This window comes from Balaenoptera physalus (genome assembly GCF_965194825.1).
Source record: "Balaenoptera physalus genome assembly, chromosome: 4".
NCBI lineage: Eukaryota > Metazoa > Chordata > Mammalia > Artiodactyla > Balaenopteridae > Balaenoptera > Balaenoptera physalus.
Genome location: NC_138891.1, coordinates 4,594,671 through 4,622,044, shown reverse-complemented (window position 1 = coordinate 4,622,044; position 27,374 = coordinate 4,594,671). Strand labels below are relative to the sequence as shown.

General features: G+C 41.3%; 1 protein-coding gene across 1 annotated transcript in view; it reads right to left on the bottom strand.

The window, feature by feature from the left end:
* LOC309660304 (uncharacterized protein) overlaps positions 1-27,374 on the bottom strand; it is an 897,320-nt gene that overhangs the window by 685,415 nt on the left and 184,531 nt on the right. The window contains exon 3 of the mRNA XM_082460816.1: positions 11,595-16,010. Within this exon, the coding sequence (XP_082316942.1) occupies positions 11,595-11,700 (106 nt within the window). The 5' untranslated portion in view covers positions 11,701-16,010. The remainder of the gene's footprint in view (positions 1-11,594; positions 16,011-27,374) is intronic.

Genomic DNA, 27,374 nt, shown 5'->3' with positions numbered 1-27,374 from the left:
GTGGCCATTGTAAATCTACTCTCATTGGGTAGTGCTACAAGGAGGCTGGAACTGATTCAACTCAGTTAAAACATACACAGAAGTATTATTATGTGACTTCCGAGAGATTTTTCTGTCTTGTGGAATCCAATACCTCCTTAAAAATGAGCTGGTATTAGCCTTATAAAGGAAGGAAAAATAAAATAGACAGCTTTTGCGTTTTCCTCACAAATGAAGCTAAATCTTCCTTGAATATTTGCAGGTGTTCTGCTACCTTGGGCATATTGATGGAATTTTAGTATTGGTCTCAGCAATGGTGAGATATGAAAAAGAAATGTAATGAAACTGACTACAGGACCTTTCTTAAGGTTCCCATGATTCTTAATGTATGACAATAACAAAGCAACCATTGCAAATCACTGTAAGTCAAGGTTGGTATCTACTGTTTAAATGTACAGAAATAGTTAAATTCTGAGAGAACAGTGTTGGTATTGAAAGAGTCAAGTCCAAAAGAAGTGGAGCTGCATTTAGGAGCAAAATGATCAACACGATTTGAGATCACAGCAGGAATTCCAGTAGAAATGACAGGAGATGATGCCCTAGAGAGACAGTAAATCTCTCCCTGGTACAGAAACTAGTTATGAATCATACATAAGCAAACCAATGTGTATATCATTTATGATGCTTGGCCATATGACTTATTTATTTTCATGGAAAAGAGGATTAGCTACATGTATTAAAGGCAGCATAATGTTCAAGAAAAAGGTATTTTTAACGTAGGTTTCAGTTCTCAAAATTGTTTATGGGACCACTGTTTTTTTACTTGAATGGAAGGCAAAAGAAGAGATCAAACAACATGACAAAACTGAGGTTGGGACTAACGTGATTATTAAAGTCACAGCACTTGATCACCTTTAACAATATCCTCTTTGGGGACATTCCCAATGTTATCTTGGAGAGTATTGACAGTCAAACACTTACAACTTGTTAGGTTTTCTGAAAACTTTCAGGAACTAATAAAGCAAGAGTCAAATAAACCTTTGCTAGTCAAATAAACCTTTAAGAGCATGATTTCTTTCTTTAAAACATGTACCTGGTTATTTTATTCTTTTAGACCAAACTCCTTTTATGGTTTTCCACAAAACTATGCCAAGCCATCCTAAAACTAACTTTTCAATGCCTTCTAAATTACTTTAGCTTGTAGATACACATGACACACACACACACACACACACACACACACAGTCGTATTCTTGGAATCAGTTCCACAATTCTGGTTTCAGACACAAGAGCTATTACATAGCGCTCGGCAGTCTCCTAAAGGTCATACTTCACTACATTCTCTATACGCATTATGGCAATCAACCAAATTTCTATAACTTATTACCATAATCATTAGACTCTACTACTGACCCCTCAGTGACAGCCAGCTTCCAAGATTCATTGCTATTTATTTTAATGACAAAGCAATGGCATGAAATCTCAAAAATTCTTTCAAAGTGTAGCAGATACCAAGGCCGTAGTCTTCCCTGTTTCCTGTAGGGGGTATGAGAGGCCCACTGCGTTGGCATACATTGTCTGGCTGTGTGTCCTTCTGTTTATTTCGTGCTTTCACTGTTAGAAACAAAGAACACTTCAACTTTAATGTCTGACTCCAGTGGGAATTCATGAAATAGAAATGAATAACTGTGTATTCCTAGGAGACTCTGATAATCAGGGTGTGATCACTCAGTTGGCACATTTCTGATTCCTTCAGGTCAGAAAAACTGAGAGCCTTCTAATATTATTCGATTACGCTGCCCCTCCAGAGATCACTAGCTATTATTACCTTAAACCTTTTATTATTCTGAAACACATGATGTCGATTATTAAAATAGTCCATTTGATGTATAAGGATGAAAAACCAGTGCAGCCCTTTGCTGCTCCAAACAAAACGAGTTGATTTTGCATCATGAACACATTTGGGAAAGTAGTTAAGTTGCCAGGTTTCAAATTATCACAGGGGTGGAGTAACAAGAAATTCATTGAATAACACAGACTTTCCAAACTCAGCTTAATGGATAAGATGATTCATTGTTCTCATGTGGTAAGACGAAAAGGAAAGCCAGTGGCTGAGAAAGCACAAAAATGCAGAAAACGAAACTTTCAGACTTGGGCACGGCAAGCAATTCGTTGTAATCAGAACGTTAATAGGGAGCATTAATTTATAGAAAGATGCCTTCTGGAGTACCAAATTAGCCTAATCAATTTAGAAACTTATTAATGGGCCTGACAATTTTCCTTAAGGACCACATCAAGGTATAGAAAATCACTGTTAAAGTCGCTTTAGCATTTGCATAAAATTAGTTTATCTTCATAACGAATCTGAGTATGGTTATAAAGCCTATCCTGGAGTACATTTCGGAGCAATTTTCAAATTAAAGTTTCATTAGGGTTCCCTTAATAGTGTCATTTATTGATTGTTCTCATCTCCACTCCATTCATGTACTATCATTGTCCTCCAGTAAATCATTCCAATGTCTCATAGACTTAACAGAAGCTATTTCCCTGTGTATGTGGCGAAAAAAAGGAAGCTTTTCAGGGTAGTACAGGGAAGCTCAGGCTTTGAATCAGACATGGTTTGTTCACAACTCAGCTTTATCACCTGCGAGTTATTTGACCTTGCAAAATCACATAACCTTTATTTTGTTTCCTTATCTTCAAAAAAATTGTAAATAAGGCTAATGGTAACACCTACTCACCTAATTATGGGAAGAAACCACTGAGAAATTTCACATGTCATTTTTGTACTCTGTGAAACACTATTTCCATATAAGATTTTAATATGTGTATTAGCAGAAAAAGATGGAAAAACTTTTGCTCTAAATGGACACAGAAAATGTGACCCCCATCATTTGTAATGGCAACCTTTTCTATCCTGAATATTATTTAGTTTTTCTCAAATTTTCTTATGCATGCTAAAATATCCTAATTAGGAAAAACTTTTACTCTTGTTAAAGTAGGCAATCTTTTAAGAAAGGAATTATTTCTTCTAACTTCTTCAGAATTCTGAATAGTTTCTCTTCAACTTTGAAAATTTAAGAAGACATGCTCTGATTTATGATCTTGAAAGAGAAAACTGTTTTTTTCCCCAGAATCATCTCTTCAGATTAACTTGTTCAGGTTTTTTATTTATAGAGAGTCAAAGAAGGATACATTGGCATCAGACATAATTTATGATTAATAAATAATTAAGAATCATGCCACTAATTAAAAAGGAATTTTTATAAATGCGAAGTGCTCGCCAAAGTTCAGTGAAACTGAAAAATGGTCTTTTGAAAGCAATTTCCTCAGGTCAAACTCTTCTTTATGATATGCTAAAAAACTTTACTCAACCTACTAAAAGCCATCAATTAACCAGTAACAGAGCTGTGTCTCCTTTATTCAGGAGAGAGAAAATGACAAAGCATATCAAAATCTGAGAAATTATTATGTTGTATTTAAGGCAATTTTCAGAGTATGTTTAGGCTATTTACCTCAATTTTTTACAAATTCTATGTCTACCACACAGTAGAATGTAATTGTTTATTCATTCAACAAATGTTTTGGGACACCTCTTTCGTTCAAGGCACTGACAAGCACTGCAGGTGGTAGAAAGATCAATAAAACATAGCTCCCCCCCCCCAATAATGGGATTATTATCTATGGGATTATATCTATTATTATCTCAATTTTTTGGTGCTCAGGGCGACCTGTGAAGAACTGCATTATCAAGGGAAATCCAAGTTCATTCCTTGTACCCTACTTGTTAATTCTTAGGGCAAACATCAACTTGCCCACTACTCCTACCCCAGAGATAGCCTTACCATTCCTGGAAGGTATCCATTTCCTCAGGTTCCCAAGAGTCCAGGGGACTCCAGCTTTCAACTCGTCACAAAGAATATCAGGACTGGGAACTGATCAAAGTACATGGGCTCAACTCATTGCCAAGCAACCACGGCCAAACTGTCACTAAAAGGAGCAACAGTTATACAGCCTTGTCTAAGGGGTACAGAGCTCTCCCATCCTTCTAGAGACTGAAATTCTGAAGTTAAGCCAGACCAGAAGGCATCCCAGTAACTAAACCGCTCAGTACTTTGTAGGAGAGATTGTTATGAAAGTCTCCGCTATGTAAAGAACAAGGATGTTTTATTCACTGCGCCATTCAGCTTCCCCTCCGTGAAGACTCATGGGAAAAGTCATCTTAAGTCTCAGTAGGAGGAATGGTCTTTCTTTCCTGAACAACACAGAGTTCTGATAATACATGCTTCAATGGGTCTGATGGTTGTTTAAAAACTTGGGTCCAAGTTATGGACTCTGTCCTCCCAGTAGATACTCCCTTAGAGCATGGCTGGAGTACTTCCTTACTTATCTTTCCTTGTCTTAAGGAAATTTCTTCGTATCACGAGCTTCTCAATGATTAATTGATTTTTAACATTTTGAAATATAATTCAAATACAGAGAAATGCATAAATTGTATGTTCAACCTGATGAATTTTTACAAGTGAAGAGACCCATGTAATCACCACCCAGATCAGGAAACAATATTTCCAGCACCTTGCCCCCTCTCTCACCAATAACTATGATTGTCATTAAGTTACTTTTGCTTAATTTTGAACTTTATGTAATGGAATCATGCTTTGGGGGGTTTCTGGCCTTTGTTGGTCAACATTATACTTGGGAGATCATTCATATTTTAGTCTATAATTGTAGTTTATTCATTCTCATGTTACTCTCTTTTTTTAAAATTTAATTTAGCAATATTTTACTTTCTTTTTAAAACATCTTAAACCCATTAACAAAAAAAAAGGTAAAAAAATAGGCAATGGTTACTTCGATATGACACCAAAGGCACAGCCAACAAAAGAAAAAAATAGACAAATTGGACTTCTTGAAAGATTTTTTAAATTGTCCATCAAAAGACACTATCACCAGAGTAAAAAGGCAACATACAGAATGGGAAATATTTGCAGATATACCTAATAAGGTATTAAGATCCAGAATATAGAGAGAACGCCTAAAACTTAACAACAAAAAAGCAAACAACTCAATTTAAAAACAGGCAAAGGACTTGAACTGACATTTCTCCAAAGAAGATACACAAACGGTCAATAAGCACATGAAAAGATTTTCAACACACTAACTTGCTTTTCCTGCTGGTGTTGGTATCAATAATATCCCCAGCACCAGCATTCTATAAGCACATATCAATAATATCCCCAGCACCAGCATTCTATAATCACTCATCAAATAGTTATTGGCTACATTATGGTAAAGTGCAACGAACAGAAAATAATTAATTGCCCTGAAGTTTATGATCCAAAATCTGGTCAAAATTTGAACATAATTTCAGACAATATACTTTTAAAAATAGATAAAATTTCTAGTCCTTTCTGCACTTTGCACAATTTAGTTATGTCGGTTCTGCTATCCTATACATTTACACTATATAAAAATAGGAGGAGGAGGATTGTGGTAGGCAAAATAGTGTGCACTCCCCCCAATTACATCAGATCCTAATCCCTGGAACCGGTAAATGCCACCTTATTGGGGAAGAGGGTCTTTGCAGATGTGATTAAATTAAGGATTTTAAAATGGGAGATTATCCTGATCTATCAGCAATAAAATATCAGGCCCTAAATGCAATCCCAGATGTCCTTAGAGAAAAGCAGAGAGGGTTTAGTCTCACAGAGAAGAAGGCAAAGGGAAGACAGAGGCAGAGAGGGGAGTGATAAGACCACCAACCAAAGAATGCCAATAGGCGCCGGAAGCTGCAGGTGGCAAGGTACAGATTCTCTCAAGCATCCTGACAGAGCACAGCCTTGCCAACACCTTGATCTCAGCCCTGTGATACAGATTCCTGGCTTTTGACCTCCAGGACTGTGAGAGAATGCATTTCTGCTGTTCAAAGCCACCAAGTTTGTGGTAATTTGGTTCAGTAGCCACAGGAAACTAATACATGATGATAATTAAAATTAGTTAACATCTACGGCGTATTCACTTTGTACTAGACACTAGTACACTAGACACTTTATATGTGCTTCAAATATACAAAGTACCATATATATCTTATTAAGTCTTCAATCAACCTACGGGATAGATTGTTTATTATCACCATTTTATAGATGAGGACACCAAGGCAAAGAGATGAACAGTAAGTTCACGAACTTCTCACAGCTTTTAAGAAACAGAGCAAGGAGAGAAACCCAGGAATTCTAGTTCTTGAGTTCACACTCTTAAGTGCTAGACCCTGCTAACTGACTATTTTTCCTCTACTACTTTAATGTCATGTTTTACTATGAATGTAAAATATGTAAACACCTGAGAACTCAACCCAGAACTTGAAACATTTATTCTTAAATTCTAGGTAATCTGGATAGATTTGGTACACAGACACTAACTCTCAGAAGTTGTTCTCAACAAAATGCAGTTTTAAAAATCTCTATTTTTTTAAGATGCCTTTTGGAGTTTCCTGTGTATTCTTCTGTTTTTGTTTTTGTTTTATAACATAGCTTGACTCCCCGAAAGGGAGACTTATTTTCTTTTCTTTATTTATTTGGCTGCAGGCTCTTAGTTGCGGCATGCGGGATCCAGTTCCCTGACCAGGGATCGAACCCGGGCCCCCTGCATTGGTAGCTCAGAGTCTTAACCCCTGGACCACCAGGGAAGTCCCATTCATCTGTCTAAGTGAAAGTAAAGATAGTATAGAAACATTCATTCACTTTCCTTTCATTTCATGAAGGTAGATGAGAGATTGTTAAAGGAAAAAGAAATCTCTAATAATTTTTAATAATACATTATAAAGACAGCAATGAATAACTCCTTGGATATAAAAACAGAACACAGGACAAGATCACGAAAAAACTAAATCGAGAACATCTGACCCCATGTGATGAGAGATCCTTAGGAAAATCCTCACATGGATTTCCCTGACGCTGCACCACAGTAAAATTTTTTTCCTCTCCTGGAGACCCATAGATCTAAACTCAAGATAGTCCAAGATTGGTACTGTTTGTTGAAAGATGGGCTACAGAACTACACAGAAGGTAAATAAGAACCCTCCTTCACTGCAAACCTCTCACTTAAAGGACCTGTTTAGAAGTGCTACACACTTGCTTGTTTGGACGACACTATAGGCAAAGTAATCCAAGCCCTTAAAGTGGTCTAGAAGTCCCTATCCCATTCTAGAACTGTGTTCTAGTGTCCTCTCCAAGTGCATCAGTAGGTTAGGAGTAAGATACTCTTTAAAACTCATACTCAGTCTAGACAAAATGCTAAAAGTGGTCTAGAATTATCTAGATAGGACTAAAGTCACATTTTAAATGGAATAAAGACTTGGTGAAGAAATTTGATTCATCTCTGCCCCTCGATATCCTTACACTTCTTTCTCATTGCAGTTTTTTTTTTTTTTTTAAGTTAAGGCTGGGTTATTCCAGAAAGGGGAGTGATCGCTAATTTTAGTAGGCCCTAGAAGATATAAATGAATACATTTTTAATGTACTGGAATTTTAAAATTGATCTCCAATGTGTTATCCACAGGTCAAAAGATTAATGATACTCGTGAATTTTCGGCCTGCAGTCTATTTGTGCTGATCTAGGTCTCCTAAGAGGCTATTTAAGTGCTTGCTTGATTGTCAACCTACAGGTTTCATTTTATTCAAACTCTCACTTTAGAGCCCTTGTCAAAAAACTAAGAAGTGTCATCTACCTTGAGTTCTCAACTCTTGAAATATTGAAAATTACAAATCCTTCCCCAATATTAGTTTCTTCAAACTGTGATATCAGTGTGACACAGATGCTTATGGAGTTTAAATCACTTTTCAGAGATGTGATTGTTCAAATCACCAATACTATCAAATAAACTATTAGTCTTACTGTGCAAATATTGAACTTAAAAAATCATGAAACATGGGAGGACATATATTCATGTAATTATAAGGTTAACTCATTTATAAGACTCCCACTATCATAAAGTATTTTGCAATTCAAGTTTATAATTAGTTTCAATATTTTACTACTAAGGTTAAATACGTTAGTCTCTATAACAACCTTATTATTTCAAAAAACAAACAAAACCTCTAGGCAAATTATTACTACTCTATTTTTATACCCCTGCTAAAACCCTTACATATTCAGAAATGTATTGTTTTCAGTTGGCAAATTTTGGGTTTTTTTTAAGGCTTCAACTATATCAAAAGACAAAAATGTATATTTCATGCAATGTTAAGTTACTACTAGAAAACACAACTTAACCCTAAAACAAAAGAGAAAACATGGCAATAACCATTAGTTTACTGGTACAGAGAAATACAGTTTTATTTGAAAACAATAAGATACCATGCAAGTACCATACAAGGAAACATAGTAAAATCTTCCTCAAAGATTCTCTATTTCCCAAAGCTGCTCCCACTTCTAACATATTAATATAGCGCCCCAATAGATTTATACACTTTTATTTGGTAATTCCATAAGTGCAGGCAAATCAGATCTGTGATTCATCACTATTCCCCGAACGAGCATAATATCAGCTTGTGAAGGAACATGACAAATACATTTTTGTTGCTCTTGTTCTTAGTTTTTAAAACTTCAAAATCTTTAGACAGGCACTGACATAACTTATCTGAAGAACTCACAAGCAATGAATTTATAAAGTTGGAGATTAGGAGAAAATAATGGAAGACGTGTACAGTCACCTGCATGCACTTTGCACTGCCGTAAGAAACTCAATGTCTTAATTAAATTTCAAATAAAATAAGCCCTAGATTAGATGTGAATCTTTGAGCCAGAGTTGTCATTATAGATGAAACACTATGTTTCAGTTGAATCGCAAACATGTTTCATTATTGAACTTTTGTTGCACCTAGTAAATAGCAAATCACAGCAGGGGGTGTAATTGTTTTGGAAAGACCGCTGAAAACAAAGAGGAATTTTTAAAACAAGCTGCTAGTATCTCTTAACAGAAATTCAACATCCTGTTAGGACCTAAACATTAATTATAAGCTGGCTGAAATAGGACAGTGCCCAGGTAGACCTCACGATAACTCTACAGAGTCATTCAAAGGTAGGTTTGATGTTATAAATTACACACTTCTAAGAGCAGGGCTATAATATATTTAGTTCTATTACTGATTTATAATAACGGGCTCAAGGAAGGAACATCGTCAAGGTAAACAACAAGACCTCAGCATTTAGTCCTCTCTAGAGCTGGCAGGCTGAATTACATAAATGCCACCCAATTTTCACTTGATTTCAAGTCACGAGTTCCCCATTTCTGTTACATTAAAAATACATTTGAAATAGCTGTGGATGAATCCATCTGTGAAACTGTCATCAACTTAACTACCTTTTCATGGGATTTAGAACTTAGGTTGTCCTTTCACTTTTCAAATGAGTCTCAAAGAGGTCATGTAGTTGTTAATGGAACCAACTTTGGAGTCCAGCAGTCTGGGGTTCCAAAACACTGACTCTGGAACTTTTCCAAATTTAACATCTCTGAAGCCTCCCTTTCCTTATCCACAAAGTACAGATGGTAAAGGCGCTGCCTTCTTGGAGTTGTTATGTATTTGCAGGGCCAATAAAGCCTTTAATACACTACTTGGTGTGCAGTGAATAGGAAACAAATATCAGATGTCACTATTACTATTATTATTGTTGTTACTATTATTATTATTATTATCATCATTAAGTGACCCCAGAGGTCCTTCAGCCACTTTGTCATATAGCAAAAATAGTCCAAAAGCCCTAACTTTTCTCTCAGGTCACTTTCTCCAAATCCAGAGAGCTTCCAAACTTCATTTATTTAAATCTAAGACAGGGACTTCCCTGGTGGTGCAGTGGTTAAGAATCTGCCTGCCATTGCAGGGGACACGGGTTCGAGCCCTGGTCCGGGAAGATCCCACATGCCGCAGAGCAACTAAGCCCACGTGCCACAACTACTGAGCCTGCGCTCTAGAGCCTGTGAGCCACGACTACTGAGCCTGAGTGACACAACTACTGAAGCCCGCGCGCCTAGAGCCTGTGCTCTGCACCCAACAAGAGAAGCCACCGCAATGAGAAGCCCGCTGCCGCAACTAGAGAAAGCCCGCGTGCGGCAACGAAGACCCAACGCAACCAAAAAAAAATAAATTAAAAAAAATTTTTAAAAAGAATTTAAATAAACAAATAAATCTAAGATAATACATTAACTCAAGATATTTGTCCTTTCCCCCAGTCTATATTTTAGCTCCATGACAAGAGGGCCAAAATTCATTTCTGAGGAACATCTGGAAGGAAACGTGAAGAAATTGCATCAAACTTCAGCCACGCTGTGCTGCATCAATCTACATAATTTGAAATGACCCATATTTGCCTTTCATGCTCAGAGACCAGAGAATAGTGACTGAATTAGCCAGGACAGGCCAAGGGTGGCATGAAAACCCAGAGGGAGAGACACCTTTCAGTCGATTGCAGGGGACATGGTGAATCAGAATTAAGTGGACACGTGAAAGCCACGTTTAACAGACCAACTAACCATTTGCCTCAAAAGAAATCTCCCCATCACATTTCAGAAAGCACCACAGGAATGTCATAGAAAAGCACCAGCACGCGGGTCCTTATAGTTACACCTACAGAATGTAGGATAGTCTCCTAAGTCGGTTTACGGTTCCAGAATTTGGAGACACTCAAACACCCAGGAACAGCTCATTGCCCCTTACTTTAGCCGCAGCTCAGGCTAAAGCAGACATAAACACGGCCTCCAGAAGCACGTGATGCGGCCAAGTCTGAATTGTAAGGGGGACAGATGAGGAATTGGGCATTCCACAAGGCGTGACACCATATTGGGCGCAACTGCTTTCCCCTGACCCCAATCTGCACACACAATAAAACTTCTCCCAGAATGCAAGAAGTCGCAGGGTACACCCACCCTGCGCTCTCACTTCTAACGCGGTCCCCGTCGCCCAGGAGGGCGATAGGGGCGCTGGTTTATCCTCAGCCTCCCAACCCCACCCTAAAAGTCAAAATAATTCCTCTGGAGAGAAGCTTCCCATAGCTCAATAGCTTCTCGCGGCGAAAGGAAGAAAATGAAAAGACAATCAGGAAGCCGGCCCGCTGTGCTTTCTTATCGCAACAACTTCGCCAGGTTTCCCGAGGAGGGAGCGCGCCCCGCACGCAACCAACAGGAGACGCGCGGCGGGGTGTCCAGCCTCGGTGGCCCAGCCCTCGACGGCGATGGCCAGAGCCAGGCCGACCCCCTCGCCCCTCCTCTGCCTCCCCGACCCCTTGGTCCTCGCCAGCCTTTGTGTCCGGAGACCCTCAAGCTCCGCGCTCTCTACTCCTGCCCCGCAACCTGTCCGCGGGGCGCGTTGCAGAGGAGGCAAGAGGCAGGGGAGGGGACGGATGGAACAGGGCACGCGGATGGGGGGGTGGTGGGGAGCGTGTGGGGCGGGGAGGTCCCGGGGGCTGGAGGCCCGGGGGGCTGGAGGTCCCGGGGACGGACCGTGCCAATGCCCGTTCCGCGCGCCTCGCATCCCGCAGGGGCTCACCCCCCAGCGCCGGGGCCAGCACCCCCAGCCAACTCCACCACCCGAGCCGAGCCACCTCTTCTGCGCTCAACTTACCGCGGCCGGGCTGAGCTTTCGGAGAGCCCAGCAGCTTTTCTCTCCTTCCTCCCGCCGAGCCCTTCATCTTCCTGCCGGCGGCCGCCCGGCGCCCCGGCCCTGGCATTGGAAGGAGCGGCCGCCGGGGCTGGCGGTGCCCGGGGCGCACGGCTGCCCGCCCGTAGCTTCGGCGGCGGCGGCGGCGGAGGACGGTCCCTGAACGCCGGGCGTGCGGTACCCGGGCGCGGGCTGGAGGTGGCCGCCGGCGCGCCCCTGGCACTCCGCACGCGGCCCGCGCCCGCGCCCGCCTCAGGTGCACCGGACTGGGGAGAGGTGCGAGCCGGCGCCGGGGGAGGGGCCGGCAGGGGGCCGAGAGAGAGGGCGGGAGACGCAGACGCGGAGAAGGAAGCAAAAAAGCGGGAGGCCGGGAGCTATAGCTTGCATGGAATGAGCGGCTCGTGGTGTTAAGGGAAACGCGAGGCGGAGAAATGCGTCCGGAAACTAGAGATATTGGGAATGAGCTGCTCCAGGAGGCTCGGGAGAGGGGCTTTCCTTCCGTGCCTAGGTCCTTTATCCTCCAGAGCTGGGTGCAGGTGCCTGACAACCACTCCCCCCGCCCCAACACACCCACACACACACCCCTCTCTTTTTTTTTTAATAGTTAACCTCCAACCTCAGTGCAGATACAAAGTGATGGGGTGAAGCTACCGCAAATATACAGGGAAGCCCCACCTCCACAAAACCTGACTGTTCATCCCTCTTGAGGGACCAGTGTCCTCCTAAGGTTTTTCTTCCCTCCCCCATTTTCTGGTCCTCTCCCTCCCCCTCTCTCACACGAGGTACAAACCCTGGGGTTGAAAACACACCTTCTGTTATTCCTGGTCTAGGACCTACAGAGGTAGTTCTCAAACTTCATCGTGCAGGGGAATCACCCAGGGATCTTGCTAAAGTTCAAATTCAGATCCAGTAGGTCTGGAATGGGGCCTGAGAATCTGCATTTCTAATTGTGAGTCAGGGGCTGCTGATCCAAGGGCCACATTTTGAGTGGCAACACACAAAGGAACAAACAAAATAAACCTGCTTTCTGATATCGGCTGAGCCACTATTTGTAAGATGATCTGGAATAACAGGTCACTAAGGCACTCTGTTGGTCATGGGGTTTTAAGATGCAATGGAGGCCACATAACTTGTAAACACAGTGCCAAAAGATAAAATGCCCTACGGATACAAGGCTATCATTTTTGGCGTTAATAATCACTATTGCGCTTCCCTGGTGGTGCAGAGGTTAAGAATCCGCCTGCCAATGCAGGGGACACGGGTTCGAGCCCTGGTCTGGGAAGATCCCACACGCCACGGAGCAACTAAGCCCGTGTACCACAACTACTGAGCCTGCGCTCTAGAGCCCGTGAGCCACAACTACTGAACCTGCGTGCCACAACTACTGGAGCCCATGCACCGAGAGCCCGTGCTCCTGCAACAAGAGAAGCCACCACAATGAGAAGCCTGCGCACCGCAACAAAGAGTAGCCCCCGTTTGCCGCAACTAGAGAAAGCCCACACACAGCAACGAAGACCCAACGCAGCCAAAAATAAATAAATAAAATAGATAAATTTATTTAAAAAAATAATTACTATTGATAAAATCATTAGGAATGCTAATGCTGATGAAAGTGTAGAGGAAGACTGGTAATCTGCCAATTCATATGTTCTCAAGAGAAGCTCTAAAGAGCAGTCAACTGTGACCACCCCACAAACACACTGTCACTCAGAAAGAAAACGCTAAGTAACAACCTCCAAGGGGCAGTCTAATCTTCCTCCTCCAAGCCAGTTAACTTTGCCAGATATGCAGCACAGTTCAATGTGTATTACCAAGTACTTAAACTGCTTATCAAGCTAATAGGTAAAGCAAACCAAGAAGAGCAAATGCCAAGAACAAGGAAATAAATAGAGAAATATACCCAATGCACCAAAAGATAGGTCACGTTTCAACTTAGCATGACTCTTATCTTGGTTTGACCATCTCTCTCTGTGTTTTTCACCTGGATTTAAACATTCATCCCACCATTTCAATTCAGCAAGTGTTGATAAGCCTTTCCCATGCTAAAGGCCCTTCCTGGGGGGTGGACAGAATCCGACACAGTTCCTGCTTTGAAAGAGCAATTTGACTAGATACCAATAAACACCATTTTAGGCAGGCTGTGGTGCCAGAGAAGACCTACACACACATTACCAAAGAGGGTTCAAAAGGCAGGGAGGTCTGGAGAGACTTCATGGAAGGGAGGTCATTCTAGATAAAACTTTATTTTTTTTTATTTTTAAATTTTATTTATTTATTTTGGCTGCATTGGGTCTTCGTTGCTGCGCGGGCTTTCTCTAGTTGTGGCGAGCAGGGGCTACCCTTCTTTGCGGTGCGAGGGCTTCTCAGTGAGATGGCTTCTCTTGTTGCGGAGCACGGGCTCTAGGCACGTGGGCTTCAGTAGTTATGGCACGCGGGCTTGGTAGTTGCGGCTCGTGGGCCCTAGAACACAGGCTCAGTCACTGTGGCGCGTGGGCTTAGATGCTCAGCATCATGTGGGATCTTCCCGGACCAGGGCTCGAACCCGTGTCCCCTGCATTGGCAGGCAGATTCTTAACCACCACGCCACCAGGGAAGTCCCTAGATAAAACTTTAAATGTGATATGATTCCACCAGGCAGAGGTTAAAAGGAGGGATCTTTAAGGTGAAAGAGTGAACGCAGAAAAGCATGGGGAGTAGTGGACCATTCGGCCCTGAACATACCGTTCATGGAAGAAGAAATGGTTGAAGAGATTGGCAGGGGCTAGGCTTGCCCTCCTAAGCAGTTGGTACTTCACTTCAGAAGTGCTGAGCCGGGGAACGCCAGGATCAGAAATGTAGCGAGAAGACTGATCTGATATAACAAGTTGATAGAAGACCTAGAATCAGAAGATGGCAGAGCTATAGAAGGCACTTAGGAGGCAGTGGAAGCCATCGGTCAGGGATCGTGAGGTAGGACCAATGATGACACTTGTGGGAAATGAAATACGAAGGAGTTTCAAAGGAGACATTTCTGAGACATACTTAACCGGATGCAGACATTATGTGGCAAAGAGGGATTTATTCCAGATCTCTCTGTGGTTCTGTGTCTGGAAGACTAGATAAACAGGGACACCGTTAAGAACTGAGACGTCAAGAAGGAAAACCCATTGTTTGGTTTTCTCTTTATGTGTATTTGGGAAAGGCTACCAGTTAATGAGTTCTCTTTGGACACTTTTAGTCAGCAGTTTGAGGCAGATGTTCAGGTGGCAATGCTTACACACAGACATTCAAGCCTTGCTCTCAGGAAGTGGGTTCGCTCCCATGTTTGAGAGCCTGGGGTGCGTATATGGAGTTAAATTGTTGGGAGAACGTGCAGTTAGTGAGGTAGAGGAGAGAAAGAAGCACAAAATGCTTAGGACAGAAGCTTGAAGCTCTGTGACCTGCCTGTCCCCCAGTGTCATCAGCTGTAAAACATGGATTTACAGGCGATGGATGGAGCTCTGCATAAAGCGATTGAGAGGATTGAGATAGTGCACTGTTTTCTTATTTATATTTTTTGTACTAACCTGTAGGGTCTGAGAGGGCGGAACATACTTTCACTGTTGCAGCCTCAACCCCAAACTTAGCGTTTGACACACAGGCTCTAAAAATGTTCATTGAATGAGTAAATTAATAATTCAATAGAAAGAAGAAGAGTACAGCCAAATCACAACCCAAAAGATGGGAAGAGAGGGCTATGTGGGTTCTGTTATTTCAGTGTCCTAGGAACCAAATCAGGACAAAGCTTTGTAACAGAGATGGATACTTTGGGGCAGAGAGATTAAAGGAGAAACATTAATACAGATTGGGAAAGCTTTTGGTTTCGTTTTGGAAAAGGACTGGGTTTTAAAGAGTTCATTGATTACATTCAAGAGAATTGTTGTACTAGAAAGGTAACACTATTCTGAGTGGCAAAGGAATTAAAGAAGAATGTTAGTCAATTTTTTTTTAAAGAATAATCTACCAACTGAAGATGAAAAAGAGAGATTGGGGGTAGAGGGCTCGTAACAGAACTGAGGAAGGCTATTCCTCTTTAGCAAAAGGAAAGTCCAAACAAACTTTGTTGATGGGGTTAAGGGGTCACAGGTGTGGGAGAGAAGTTCCAGGTGGGAGAAAGGAAAAATTGATTGAGCAGTATCTGAAAAGAGAAACAACTAGTGAACCGGGAGGGTAGGTAATCAGTCTCAGCAGAGGAGTGTCACCTGTTCCTTAGAAGCAAGAACAAAGGAGGGAACATGTATCAAGATTCTAGGGGTGGGTGGGATGGATTGGGAGATTGGGATTGACATATATACACTACTGTGTATAAAATAGATAACTACTGTATAGCTCAGGGAACTCTACTCAGTGCTCTGTGGTGACCTAAATGGGAAGGAAGTCCAAAAAGGAGGGGATATATGTATACATGTGGCTGATTCACTTTGTTGTACAGCAGAAACTAACACAACATTGTAAAGCAGTGTACGCCAATAAAAAATAAAGTAAAAAAAAAAATAAAAAAGATTCTGGAGTGCAATGGCAGGAACTGAGAAAGGCTCACATTATCTCACCCCTGTGTCTCCAGAAAAACAGAGGTGAGCCTCTACTGGTCCGTTGTGATCAACCAGAAATAACAACGTGAGCTAGAACAACGTAGAGAATATTTAGAACAAGTTTAACAGGGATATTATGGTGAATCCACAAGAGATGTGACGAAAAACCACAACGTGATCGCACCATGTGCGAACTTGCCTCAGGAGTAAAAATATACATGTATTATAATGAAGACAATCGGCATTTTTATTTGTTACTCTCCCAACAATATTCAAAGACATAAGTACAGAGACAAAGCATGCAGCAGGGTTTACCCAAGTTTAATAATCAACAAAGAAGAAACGATGAGAGATCAAAGAAGTGAGACGTTTCATGAACTCACTTGAAACTTTAGAGAAGGGACTCTCAAATCTTTCAGACCTGGGTTTGGTTTACAATGCTGCCATCTACAACGTGTGAGATCTTGCACAATTTACTTTATTTCTGTGACCCTTCGTTTCCTCATCATGAAAGTGGAATAAGACTATGTACCCTTCAGTCTTAGGCTTTTGTAATAAGATAATATGGGTAAAGCAGTGGTTCTCAAACTAGAGCGTGTCCTGCAGAATCACCTGGGGTACTTGTCAAAACAGATTGCTGATCGTCACCACTAGAGTTACTGATTTCCTAGATCTTGGATGGGTTTCAGGAATTTGTGCTCCTAACAAGTTTCGCAGTGATGCTGGATGCTCCTGGTCCGGAAAACCGCCCTTTGTGAACTCATGCTGTAAAGCATTTAACGTAATGCCTGGTACATAGTTAAGTACTAGATACAGGGGAACTAGTGTTTAGGGTCGGTGGTCAACTCATGGTATGAGAGCTGAAGATAGAGGTCGAGCTGAAAATGCTATAGATGAAACACAAAAGTGAGTGATGGACAGAGGTTTTGGGGAGACGTTGAGAATTTAAGGTCATCCAAATGAAGATCATATTTAGTGTGAGGTAAGTTATAGGAAAGATTCAAGATCAGGAGGTTGTGGCCAGGGAGAAAATTCAAGCGTTCAGAATCTTGGAGATCAATTTACGTTTAGCCCAACACTTTCTACAATGGTGGTTTATGATAAAATGCCAAGGCCACAACAATTCAATCAGATTATAGAAAGAGAAAGCTGGGCCCAGAAAGGCTAGCAGAGCTGTCAGCAGAACGGTCAGCACCATTACAGTGACTGAACAGTCTCTCGGCTTTGGAAAGTGCCGAGAAGCAGGAGTCGGTGATGTCACATAACTTTCATCGTCTGAGGTGAAGATTTGCGAGTCCCAGGCTCTCATGCTGGAAAAAGTGTCCCTCCTCTCAAACTCGAAGGAAAAATCTCACCCCGGGGACACTGAGTAACTTGGAATTCATGTGGCTTCCTTAAGAGGAAACTTCAATACCAGTCAAGACCTAGCATTACAACGTAATCAATAACAAGCACAGCTGGGAGGGGTTCAGAACATGTGTCCTCAACATTTTGAGCCTCTAGTCATTCAACTTTATCCAGTACTAGGCCTCCACGTACTGGGCACCTGCATTTTGTCAAATGCTGTGGTAGGACTGTTCTTAATCCAAATAAAATCAGTCTTCGGAGATGAGAAAACAGGCTCAGAGAGATTAAGTAACTTCCCTGAGATGGTACCTGATAAGCTCCAATCTGATGATAAAGCATATTTAATTTCCACTCTATAATGTTGGCTCTAAAAAAAGTAAAATAAAGTTAGTAAGTGTCATCTGTTCTTATTCTACTCTTTTTATCTTAGTTTGGGTTCTGCAGGAAGCAGACTCTGGAGACATGGAAATTTGCGTGCAGGGGGTTTAATGGTGGTTCTCCTTAAGAGCAAGACTTGAGAGAGACTGAAGGAAGCCGGGTTGGGTGAAGGGAGAAGTTGAACTTCAATTCAGTCTCAACAAAGGCCTCAGCCATTTCCATGGGAGCTCTGCACCAAATTGGGCACTTCCAAATCATCCTAAACTAAGGACAGAGAACCAAGTACCCTCGACTCAACCAGTTATTTTTACTAATCAGAATTCAGTTCACAGAGAAGCCTGTAGATTTAACCTTCTCAAGTATTTGAGTATTTAATCATCACTGCTTTATAGCAACCCAAAGAAGACTATCTTGAATGCAGCAATTATTTTAATAAACAGTATTATTTGCAAAGTACTGTGATGAGTACTTTGGGAGAACACAAATATATTTAAAGCACATGTTTGATGTCATGTAATTTGAATTTAGAAATACATGTGACCTTTGAACAACATGCATTTGAACTGCCCTGGTTCACTTACATTTGGACTTTTTTCAATAGTAAATACTACAGTACTATGTCATCGGTGGTTGGTTGAATCCGTGGATCTGGAACTGTGTATGTGGAGGGCCAGCTAACAGTTAGCTGTGGATTTTCTACCCCCGGAGGGTGGGCTCTCCTAACTCCTAATTTGTTCAAGGGTCAACTGTATAGTGAACTACACAGAGGTAAATTGTCTGTAAAATGGATATAATGATAGTATTGATCTCGCAGGGTAGATCTGAGGATTTAAAAGGCTGCCACAGAAGTAAATGCTATCAAAGTATTTGAGGGTTTTCTTTTCCCTAACTACAATAGGTGGAAATGAAGTGTTTTGCAAAATAAAAATAACAAAGTAAAAAAAAAAAAAGTTATGTAATAAGTTTAGGGTAAGAAGTGATTCTATCTGAGAAAATTTAATGAAAGAGAAGGAACTTAGCTGAGTTTTCAAGAATGGGCTGGAATTTGAAAGGCAAAGAGAATGATGAGGATAAGAATGCACTCCAGTGAGAACACATTCGATGAACAAATGTGTAGAGCGTGGAGGCTTAGAAATTTTTGAGGGCCAGCAAATGGACCAGCTTGTCAACAACATAAGGGAAGGGTGGGGGACACTGCTAATGGTTTTCAATTTCTGGTTAATTGTTGTGACTGTACTTAGAAGGAAATGAAGAGTGAAATTTTTGAGCAAATTCGGAGTATAAGCAAAGTTGTGTTTTAGGAGAATTACGGTGTGCACAACTGAAACTGAAAAAAATTGGAAGAAAACATTTCTCTTTCCCGTTCCTGCCTCACACTAACCCATCTTTCTGGAGGATGTTTTTCTCTCTAAGGCAACGGTTCTCAAAGCGTTGTCACCGGACAAACAGCACCAGCATCCCCTGGGGACTTATTAGAATTGCAGATTCTCCGGCTTCACCCCTGACCTACTGAAGCAGAAATGCTACGTGTGGGTTCCAGCGGTCCGTTTTAACAAGCCCTCCAGGTGATGCTGATACACGTTCAAATTTGAGAATCCGTGCTCCAAGTGTTCCTAGAGAACATTTTTCTTCTGGAGCGAATGTCCTCTGGAATATCCTGAAGCAATCCTCTTCTCCAACTGTCTAGAGAATACGATCGCTGTCTCCTAATATCTTTCCAGACCGTCTCTGATCAAATGACTCAGCACTGAACTCTGCTATGCTGATATGTGGATCAGATTGTTTTTAAACTGGTTTTCAGAATAAATCGTTAATACAAATTCCCTTCCATTTGATTCGGATGTGGAATACTTCAGCACCAAAGTGTCTATTTTAATAGAAGTAGGGTATCAGAAAAAAATCCTCAGGAAAAAACCTTACAAGGTATCAGAAAGGGGCCACTAATCAGTGTATTTTTTTCATGATAAACAAACAAACAAACAAAAATTTTAAAGTCCTTTCCCATTATTAGTAAAACTCTGGAATGGCTAATGAAAATATACATTAAACTACAGCAAAAAAAAAAAAAAAAAAATCCTTCTAAATAATTAGAGCTTGGATATTGAGGAGGGAACCAGGGCCAATAGTAAATCGTTCTGAATACCTGTTAAATAAGAAAGATATATACAGATACATACAGAACATATTTGTGAGTGTCTGGGAATCCTGCATCTTTTGAAACCAGCGGATGGGAAGTTGAAAGAAAGAGAGGGAATTGACAAGGTGGTGAACTCATGTAGGGGGAGGTCATGGAGAGGACTTGACCGCTGGTTGACCTGAGAGCTGGACCCTCACAATCAGAGGCTTCTCATCCCCTCCCCTGAAACGTACACCCTGCCGAACCTTCCCACAGTGCAAGCCGTTTGCAAGGACGCAGCCTTGAGAGAGCAGTGTGGTGTTGAGACTCTTTGGATTGAACATGTGACTGAACCCAGTGAAGGTCTCTGTATAAACCTTTGAGATTCTGGTGGGTGGATGCAGAGATCTACTCATCTTGGGGCGCCCAAGACAAGCTTTGTAGGTAAGTTCTCTTGCTTATTACACCTGCCACCTACCCATCTGGAGGGGTCTGACTCTTTCTTCGGTCTCTCCCTACCCTCCGTGTATGGGGCCCGGTTTCAGATTTCACCTGGGGGAGCTCCTGCGTGAGTTTGCAAACCAACAATTTAGCACTTGTGCATCCAGTCTGGTGGGGGTGACGCCTTGAGCTATGCAAGGCAACCTGCGGGAGTGGTATGGCCGCAGTAAACTCGACACATTTTGCAGACGCACACAAAAATTATATATAAGTACAATGTGCTACATATATAATCCATCCGTGCTTCAAAACATTTTTATTTTGCTTTCCAAATACAAATCTCTCCCCAAGCTAATGTACTGACTGCTGTGTCGTTATACAAGTTAGTGGAGACTGAAGTTTCTCTTAAATATATAAGCATAGGGCTTCCCTGGTGGCGCAGCGGTTAAGAACCCGCCTGCCAGTGCAGGGGACACGGGTTCGAGCCCTGGTCCGGGAAGATCCCACATGCTGCTGAGCAACTAAGCCCGTGCGCCACAACTACCGAGCGCTTCAATGAGAAGCCCATGCACTGCAACGAAGATGCAATGCAGCCAAAAGTAAATAAATAAAACAGATAAATTAAAAATAATATATATATAAGCATAAATTATGTATATTTCAGCCTGCTCATCTAGCTGTCTTCCTGGGGAGATTTCTGGAAATTTCGATTTTTGGTTTTTTGAGAATGGCACTATCCTGGGTGTCTAAAAGGATGACTGTGGTAACCCGTAAATCCCACCTCGCTTCAAACTCTGTGTCCCTTTCAGCAACATCTCCTCCCATTGGCTCCTCTTCTGCTGACAGTAGTATCTCCATTCTGTCAGACTTAGAATCTCAAAGACATTTTTATTTTATTTATTTTTTTAAATAAATTTATTTATTTTACTTATTTATTTTTGGCTGTGTTGGGTCTTCCTTGCTGCGCGTGGGCTTTCTCTAGTTAGAGTGAGCAGGGGCTACTCTTTGTTGCGGTGCGCAGGCTTCTCATTGCTGTGGCTTCTCTTGTTGCGGAGCACGGGCTCTAGGCGGGCGGGCTTCAGTAGTTCTGGCTCACGGGCTCAGAAGTTGTGGCGCACAGGCTTAGTTGCTCCGTGGCATGTGGGATCTTCCCGGACCAGGGCTCGAACCCGTGTCCCCTGCATTGGCAGACGGATTCTTAAGCACTGCGCCACCAGGGAAGCCCCCAAAGACATTTTTAATCACTTCCTTTCACCTTAACCTCCAGCCAAGTGGATTTTCCCCTTGCAACAGGTCTCAGATTATTTTCTACTTCTCCCTCATAGCTGGAGTACCAGGACCCTGATTCGTCTCTTATTTGGATTAATTGCCTGGATTAATTTACAAATCTTTACTAACTGAATTCCCAGGCAGAAATCTTGCTCTTCCTCTAACTGAGGTAGATCGGTGTCAGATAAACCTACCCCAGTCTGCTGGTCACCACGTTACTCCCAGCCCTCATGTCACATGCCTCACCACTGTCTTCACCACTGAGTTCAAACCACAGCTCAGCATCTGACGCCCCCATATCCTCATCCCAACCTGCCATTCCCGTCGGTCCACCATGATTCCCCTGTGGTCAAACGGTCCCCTCACTGTGACTCAGGTGTGATTTGAAAGCTGTTCCTGATGCCTGGGAAGTATGGTCCTCTTTCTCCACCTAGTGAAACTCAACCCATCTTTCATAACCAGGTGAAAAACATCAGGCAGCCAGCCAGGCAGGCAGGTAGGAAGGACGTGAAGAAAGACAAAAATGGGGGAGGGAGAGGAAAAGGTAGAGAAGGAAGAAGAAGAGAAGGAAAAGAGGAAGGAAAGAAAAACAACGTGGAGGAAAACAAGAGCGGAAAATTAACACTTAGTTTGCCCCCAAAAGGCAGGTGTCATCACCCTTACCTCTCATGCGAGGAAACTAAACCTCAGAGAAGCAAATATGCTATCTGAGCTCACAGTTAAAAATCGGCAGAGCAAAGATTCAAGCCGGATCTTTCCCTTGTACAGTGTTTTCCAACTTCAGCGCACAAGGGATGGTAAAAACACAGACCATTGAGCCTCAGCCCAGAGTTTTTGAAAAAAGTAGGTCTGGGGTGGGGCTTGAAATTTTTGCATTTCTAACAGATTCCCAGGATAGATTAATCAATAGCCTTTAGTCCCCAGCACTGTCAGAGACCCCCATCTCTGAAAGCTCTCAACTGGCCAAAGGCTACTTTTTAGTGTGCCTGCAATTACTATTCCTGTGAATTGGGTTGAATATTTACTAGGGTTCAGCCGATTTTGTTACACTTAGTTACAGTTGACCCTTGAACAAGTTTGAACTATGCCTATCCATTTATCTGCGGGTTTTTTTCCATAGTGAGTATTACAGCACTACAGAATCCAGCGGTTGGTTGAATCCACAGATGGGGAACTGCAGATACTGAGGAACCAGGGATGTGGAGAAACTGCGTATATGGAAGGCTGACTATAATTCGAGTTTGTGGAGGGTCACAGTCTCTAATCCCTGTATTGTTCAAGGGTCAACTATTTCACTTGTGCATTTTAGTGAAAAAAACTGCACAAATGAATGAAATATGAGTATGAAAATAACATGTTGCCCCTATGAAAATTAAATGCAATGCTTTGCAAATTTCAAAAAAAAAAAAAAAACCAAATGGAATTACTTAAAAACAAACCCAAAAAACTGCTCTTGAATTAGGTGTCAGTGAGACAGTTGTAAAAGATTGGAAAAATGATAACAATCTGGAAGGATTGTTCCCATGGAATGTAGTAATATGTGTCTTTAATGTCTCGTTGTAAGTTAAAGAAACACAAACTAGGAATTTGGAGCTTTAAGTAAGATGTTTTTGGCTGAAAATAACAGAAATTCTACTTGAAAGGCAAAAGAATAATGGAATTATTATTTCAGTTAGCCAGAAATCCTGAGGTAGAAAAGTTTCATGCAGCAACTTAATCAAGGCATCTTATTACATTCCCACCTTTCTGTCCAACTATTATATACTTTATTGACAACCTTCCTTCTGGGAATCAAGCTGGCAGCCGCAGTTCAAGGCATCTCATCCTCATAAGTCAATAACCAATGGACCAAAAGAGACTTTGGGGTCACGCGTGCATTGCATTTTGAGAGCAAAGACATCTTTCAAAGAAGTCCTTTTGGGTTTCTTTTGTGTCTCATTGGCCAGGAGCAGGTTATATACCTAACATCATTTGCAGAAAAGGTAGAGAATCACCCAGTGCACCCAAAAGGGAGGACACTAGGGGGAAAAAAAACTCTTGGTAGCATAGAAGAGGGGAGTAGCTGTTAGACAGGAAACCAATTCTGTGTGTTCCGGGTAGATTATGCATCGTAGGTTATGCAATATAGGTGACCATGAACACCCTCACTGAAAGGAAGATCATTGCCCTCCATAAAATAGTTGGTGAATGAATGTGCATTCATGTGTATTAAGTTAAAATATAAAAATGTTTACCTTATATGTGCTCTATTTTAACTGACTTTTACTGACCCACTAATCCTAATCACACCAGATGAAACAGTTCCTAATATACTTACTGTACTTAATTGTATTTTTTGTCATAGGCAACACAGAGTCTCATACACGGTGTGTAGTTAATAGTTGTTAACAACAGTGATGATTTTACATATTTGATATAATAGGAACTCAATCAGTGCTTACTGATAGATGAAGAATGTTATACATGACTATTAAGTGGCATTCCCCCACCTAGGAAATCGTACTGAGTGCCAAGAAAACGTCTATTCTACTTAAAATGTTAAAACCTTTTTGCCTTTAAGATGGTTATTCCTATTACTAATTTTGAAAGCTAATGGTGACCAAAGAAAAGGGCTATATGTTTATCAAACCATCTACTTTTCCTCCTGGGAACATGGAAAAACGATTTTTCCCAGCCCCCTGGCATCTAGAAGAAGGCTTATGATTATTTTTGGCCAAGAAAATATCAACAGAAAACACTGACCCCAAGTCTTGGCCTCAAAAATCTTCTAGGATTTTTATGCAAACACCTGCCCACTCCTTTTCTCTCCCCTTGTCATCTGTAGATCTGAAGCAGAGAACAGTGGAGGACTCCAAGGTCCAAGGGTCTGACAGTCACCACAAGCCAAGCATCCTATTATTAAGCTCATAAGATGGTGTGGTTATTACAGCAGTTAGCACCTACGCATGGATAGAATAATGAAATAGGAATGGCTGGAGCCCTAACTGTGAAGTCCAGGACACTGGCTTTTAGCCCGTGTCTCTCCACTCACTTTTCTGAAAATTTGCCTTCCCCCTCCAACTTTTAATCTCTTACTTTATATATTTCACTCCAAGCACTTAAAAACATTTATGTTGTAAAATAGATAGCTAGTGGGAAGCAGCCCCATAGCACAGGCAGATCAGCTCAGTGCTTTGTGACCACCTAGAGGGGTGGGATAGGGAGGGTGGGAGGGAGACGCAAGAGGGAGGAGATATATGTGTATGTACAGCTGATTCACTTTGTTATAGAGCAGAAACTAGCACACCATTGTGAAGCAATTATACTCCAATAAAGATGTTAAAAAAAACAACATTTATGTTGCTATGCTGAGAAAAGAATCCATCTGATATTTGCAACCACTCTAAATTGTAAAGAACTTAATTTGGTTGCACTCTTCCATGTGCATTTGCATTTTAGAAGGCCTACGGAAAGGCCACAATGCTTGTACCTAGAGAATGGATCACTAATGGTTGAATTTCAGTAATCAAAAAAAGAAAAAATATTGCTACGCAAATTATAACATATAGGCAACAGCCTACTTCAATTAGAATTCCAGCCCTGAATAGAAATTATTTACATTTTTTTCTAAAATAGCATACTTTAAAAAGGCAGTTGTTCTATTTACATCTCTTGTCTACAGGGTTCTCAATCCACACATTTATAATATACTAACTAAAATTCTTTAAAGCTGGAAAGTTTTATTGTATTTATTGTTATATCTCATGAATTTTAAAATGTCTAAAACAGAGAAAGATAATTAAGGAAAAGATTGCATACAATTTAATTGTGCAAATGAACAATATTCCTTAACTGTGTAATGAATTCAGAATTGCTTTACTTATATCCAAAATGTTTCTATCGATGTTCATTTTCTCTATTTTAGATTGTAAGCTATTCCAGGGCAAGAACTTACACTTGACTCTGTACTTGTTGCGTGGTATCATGTGTAAATCCCTGTTAGGATTGTTTCTTACCCTTCGGAATAGATGGTAAATTTTACATATGTGGTGAGACTGAAATTCATACCCCACAATGAAGATGTGTAAAAAGAGACACAAATGTGTAGCTCGTCTATCTGTCTAAAATCCCACAAATTCTTCTGCTTCTAGAATGTGGGTGAAGGAGGGCAGAAGAGAAGAGGAAGGAAGACTTAAATTTAAAATCAAAGTTAACTCAGTCTCTCCTAGTTTGAAATAATCGCTTTGGAGTAAATATTCAGTCAATTCAAAGTTCAAGTTTTCTTTAAGGTTGATTTCCCTCTCAAACTGTCTACTTGCTCCATATTCCTTCCCAAATGGCATCTGGCTCCAAGGGAAACTTTTTTTTTTTTTAATAATTCCACACCTTCAGAAATGGGATAATGAAGAAAGCAAACATACAAGGAAAGCTCAGCACAGTGCCTGACATCTAGTAAATATTCAGTACATAAGAGTTTTTCCCTTGTTGCTACTCATGCTGCGACTGTTATTTTATTTTATTTTTTTTTAACATCTTTATTGGAGTATAATTGCTTTACAATGGTGTGTTAGTTCTAGTTTCTGCTTTATAACAAAGTGAATCAGTTATACATATACATATGTTCCCATATCTCTTCCCTCTTGTGTCTCCCTCCCTCCCACCCTCACTATCCCACCCCTCTAGGTGGTCACAAAACACCGAGCTGATCTCCCTGTGCTATGCGGCTGCTTCCCACTAGCTATCTATTTTACATTTGGTAGTGTATATATGTCCATGACACTCTCTCACTTTGTCACAGCTTACCCTTCCCCCTCCCCATATCCTCAAGTCCATGGAGAACAGTATGGAGGTTCCTTAAAAAACTAAAAATAGAACTACCATACGACCCAGCAATCCCACTACTGGACATATACCCTGAGAAAACCATAATTCAAAAAGAGTCATGTACCAAAATGTTCATTGCAGCTCTCTTTACAATAGCCAGGACATGGAAGCAACCTAAGTGTCCATCGACAGATGAATGGATAAAGAAGATGTGGCACATATATACAATGGAATATTACTCAGCCATAAAAAGAAACGAAATTGAGTTATTTGTAGTGAGGTGGATGGACCTAGAGTCTGTCATACAGAGTGAAGTAAGTCAGAAAGAGAAAAACAAATACCGTATGCTAACACATATATATGGAATCTAAGGAAAAAAAAAAAAAGGTCATGAAGAACCTAGGGGCAAGACGGGAATAAAGACACAGACCTACTAGAGAATGGACAGGGGAAACTTTTGAAATGTTCACGGCACTGTGAGTAGCTAGCAGGTTCTGACCCCCTCTCCCCTGACGGTGATGAAAAATACCCTTCTTCTTGTGGACAGAGGTAATCTTGCTGGGCTGGGGGTGTAGGGCATGTCTGAGATTTCAGTCTCCACTGGCCACCTTTGTGCAAATTTACAATGGTACACGACAGTCCTGAACATCTCTTATCACTTAAAAAGTTACTTTTAAAAAGAGGTTCTGGGACTTCCCTGGGGGCACAGTGGCTAAGAATCTACCTGCCAATGCAGAGGACACAGGTTCGAGCCCTGGTCCGGGAAGATCCCACATGCCGCGGAGAAACTAAGCCCCTGTGCCACAACTACTAAGCCTGCGCTCTAGGGCCCGCAAGCCA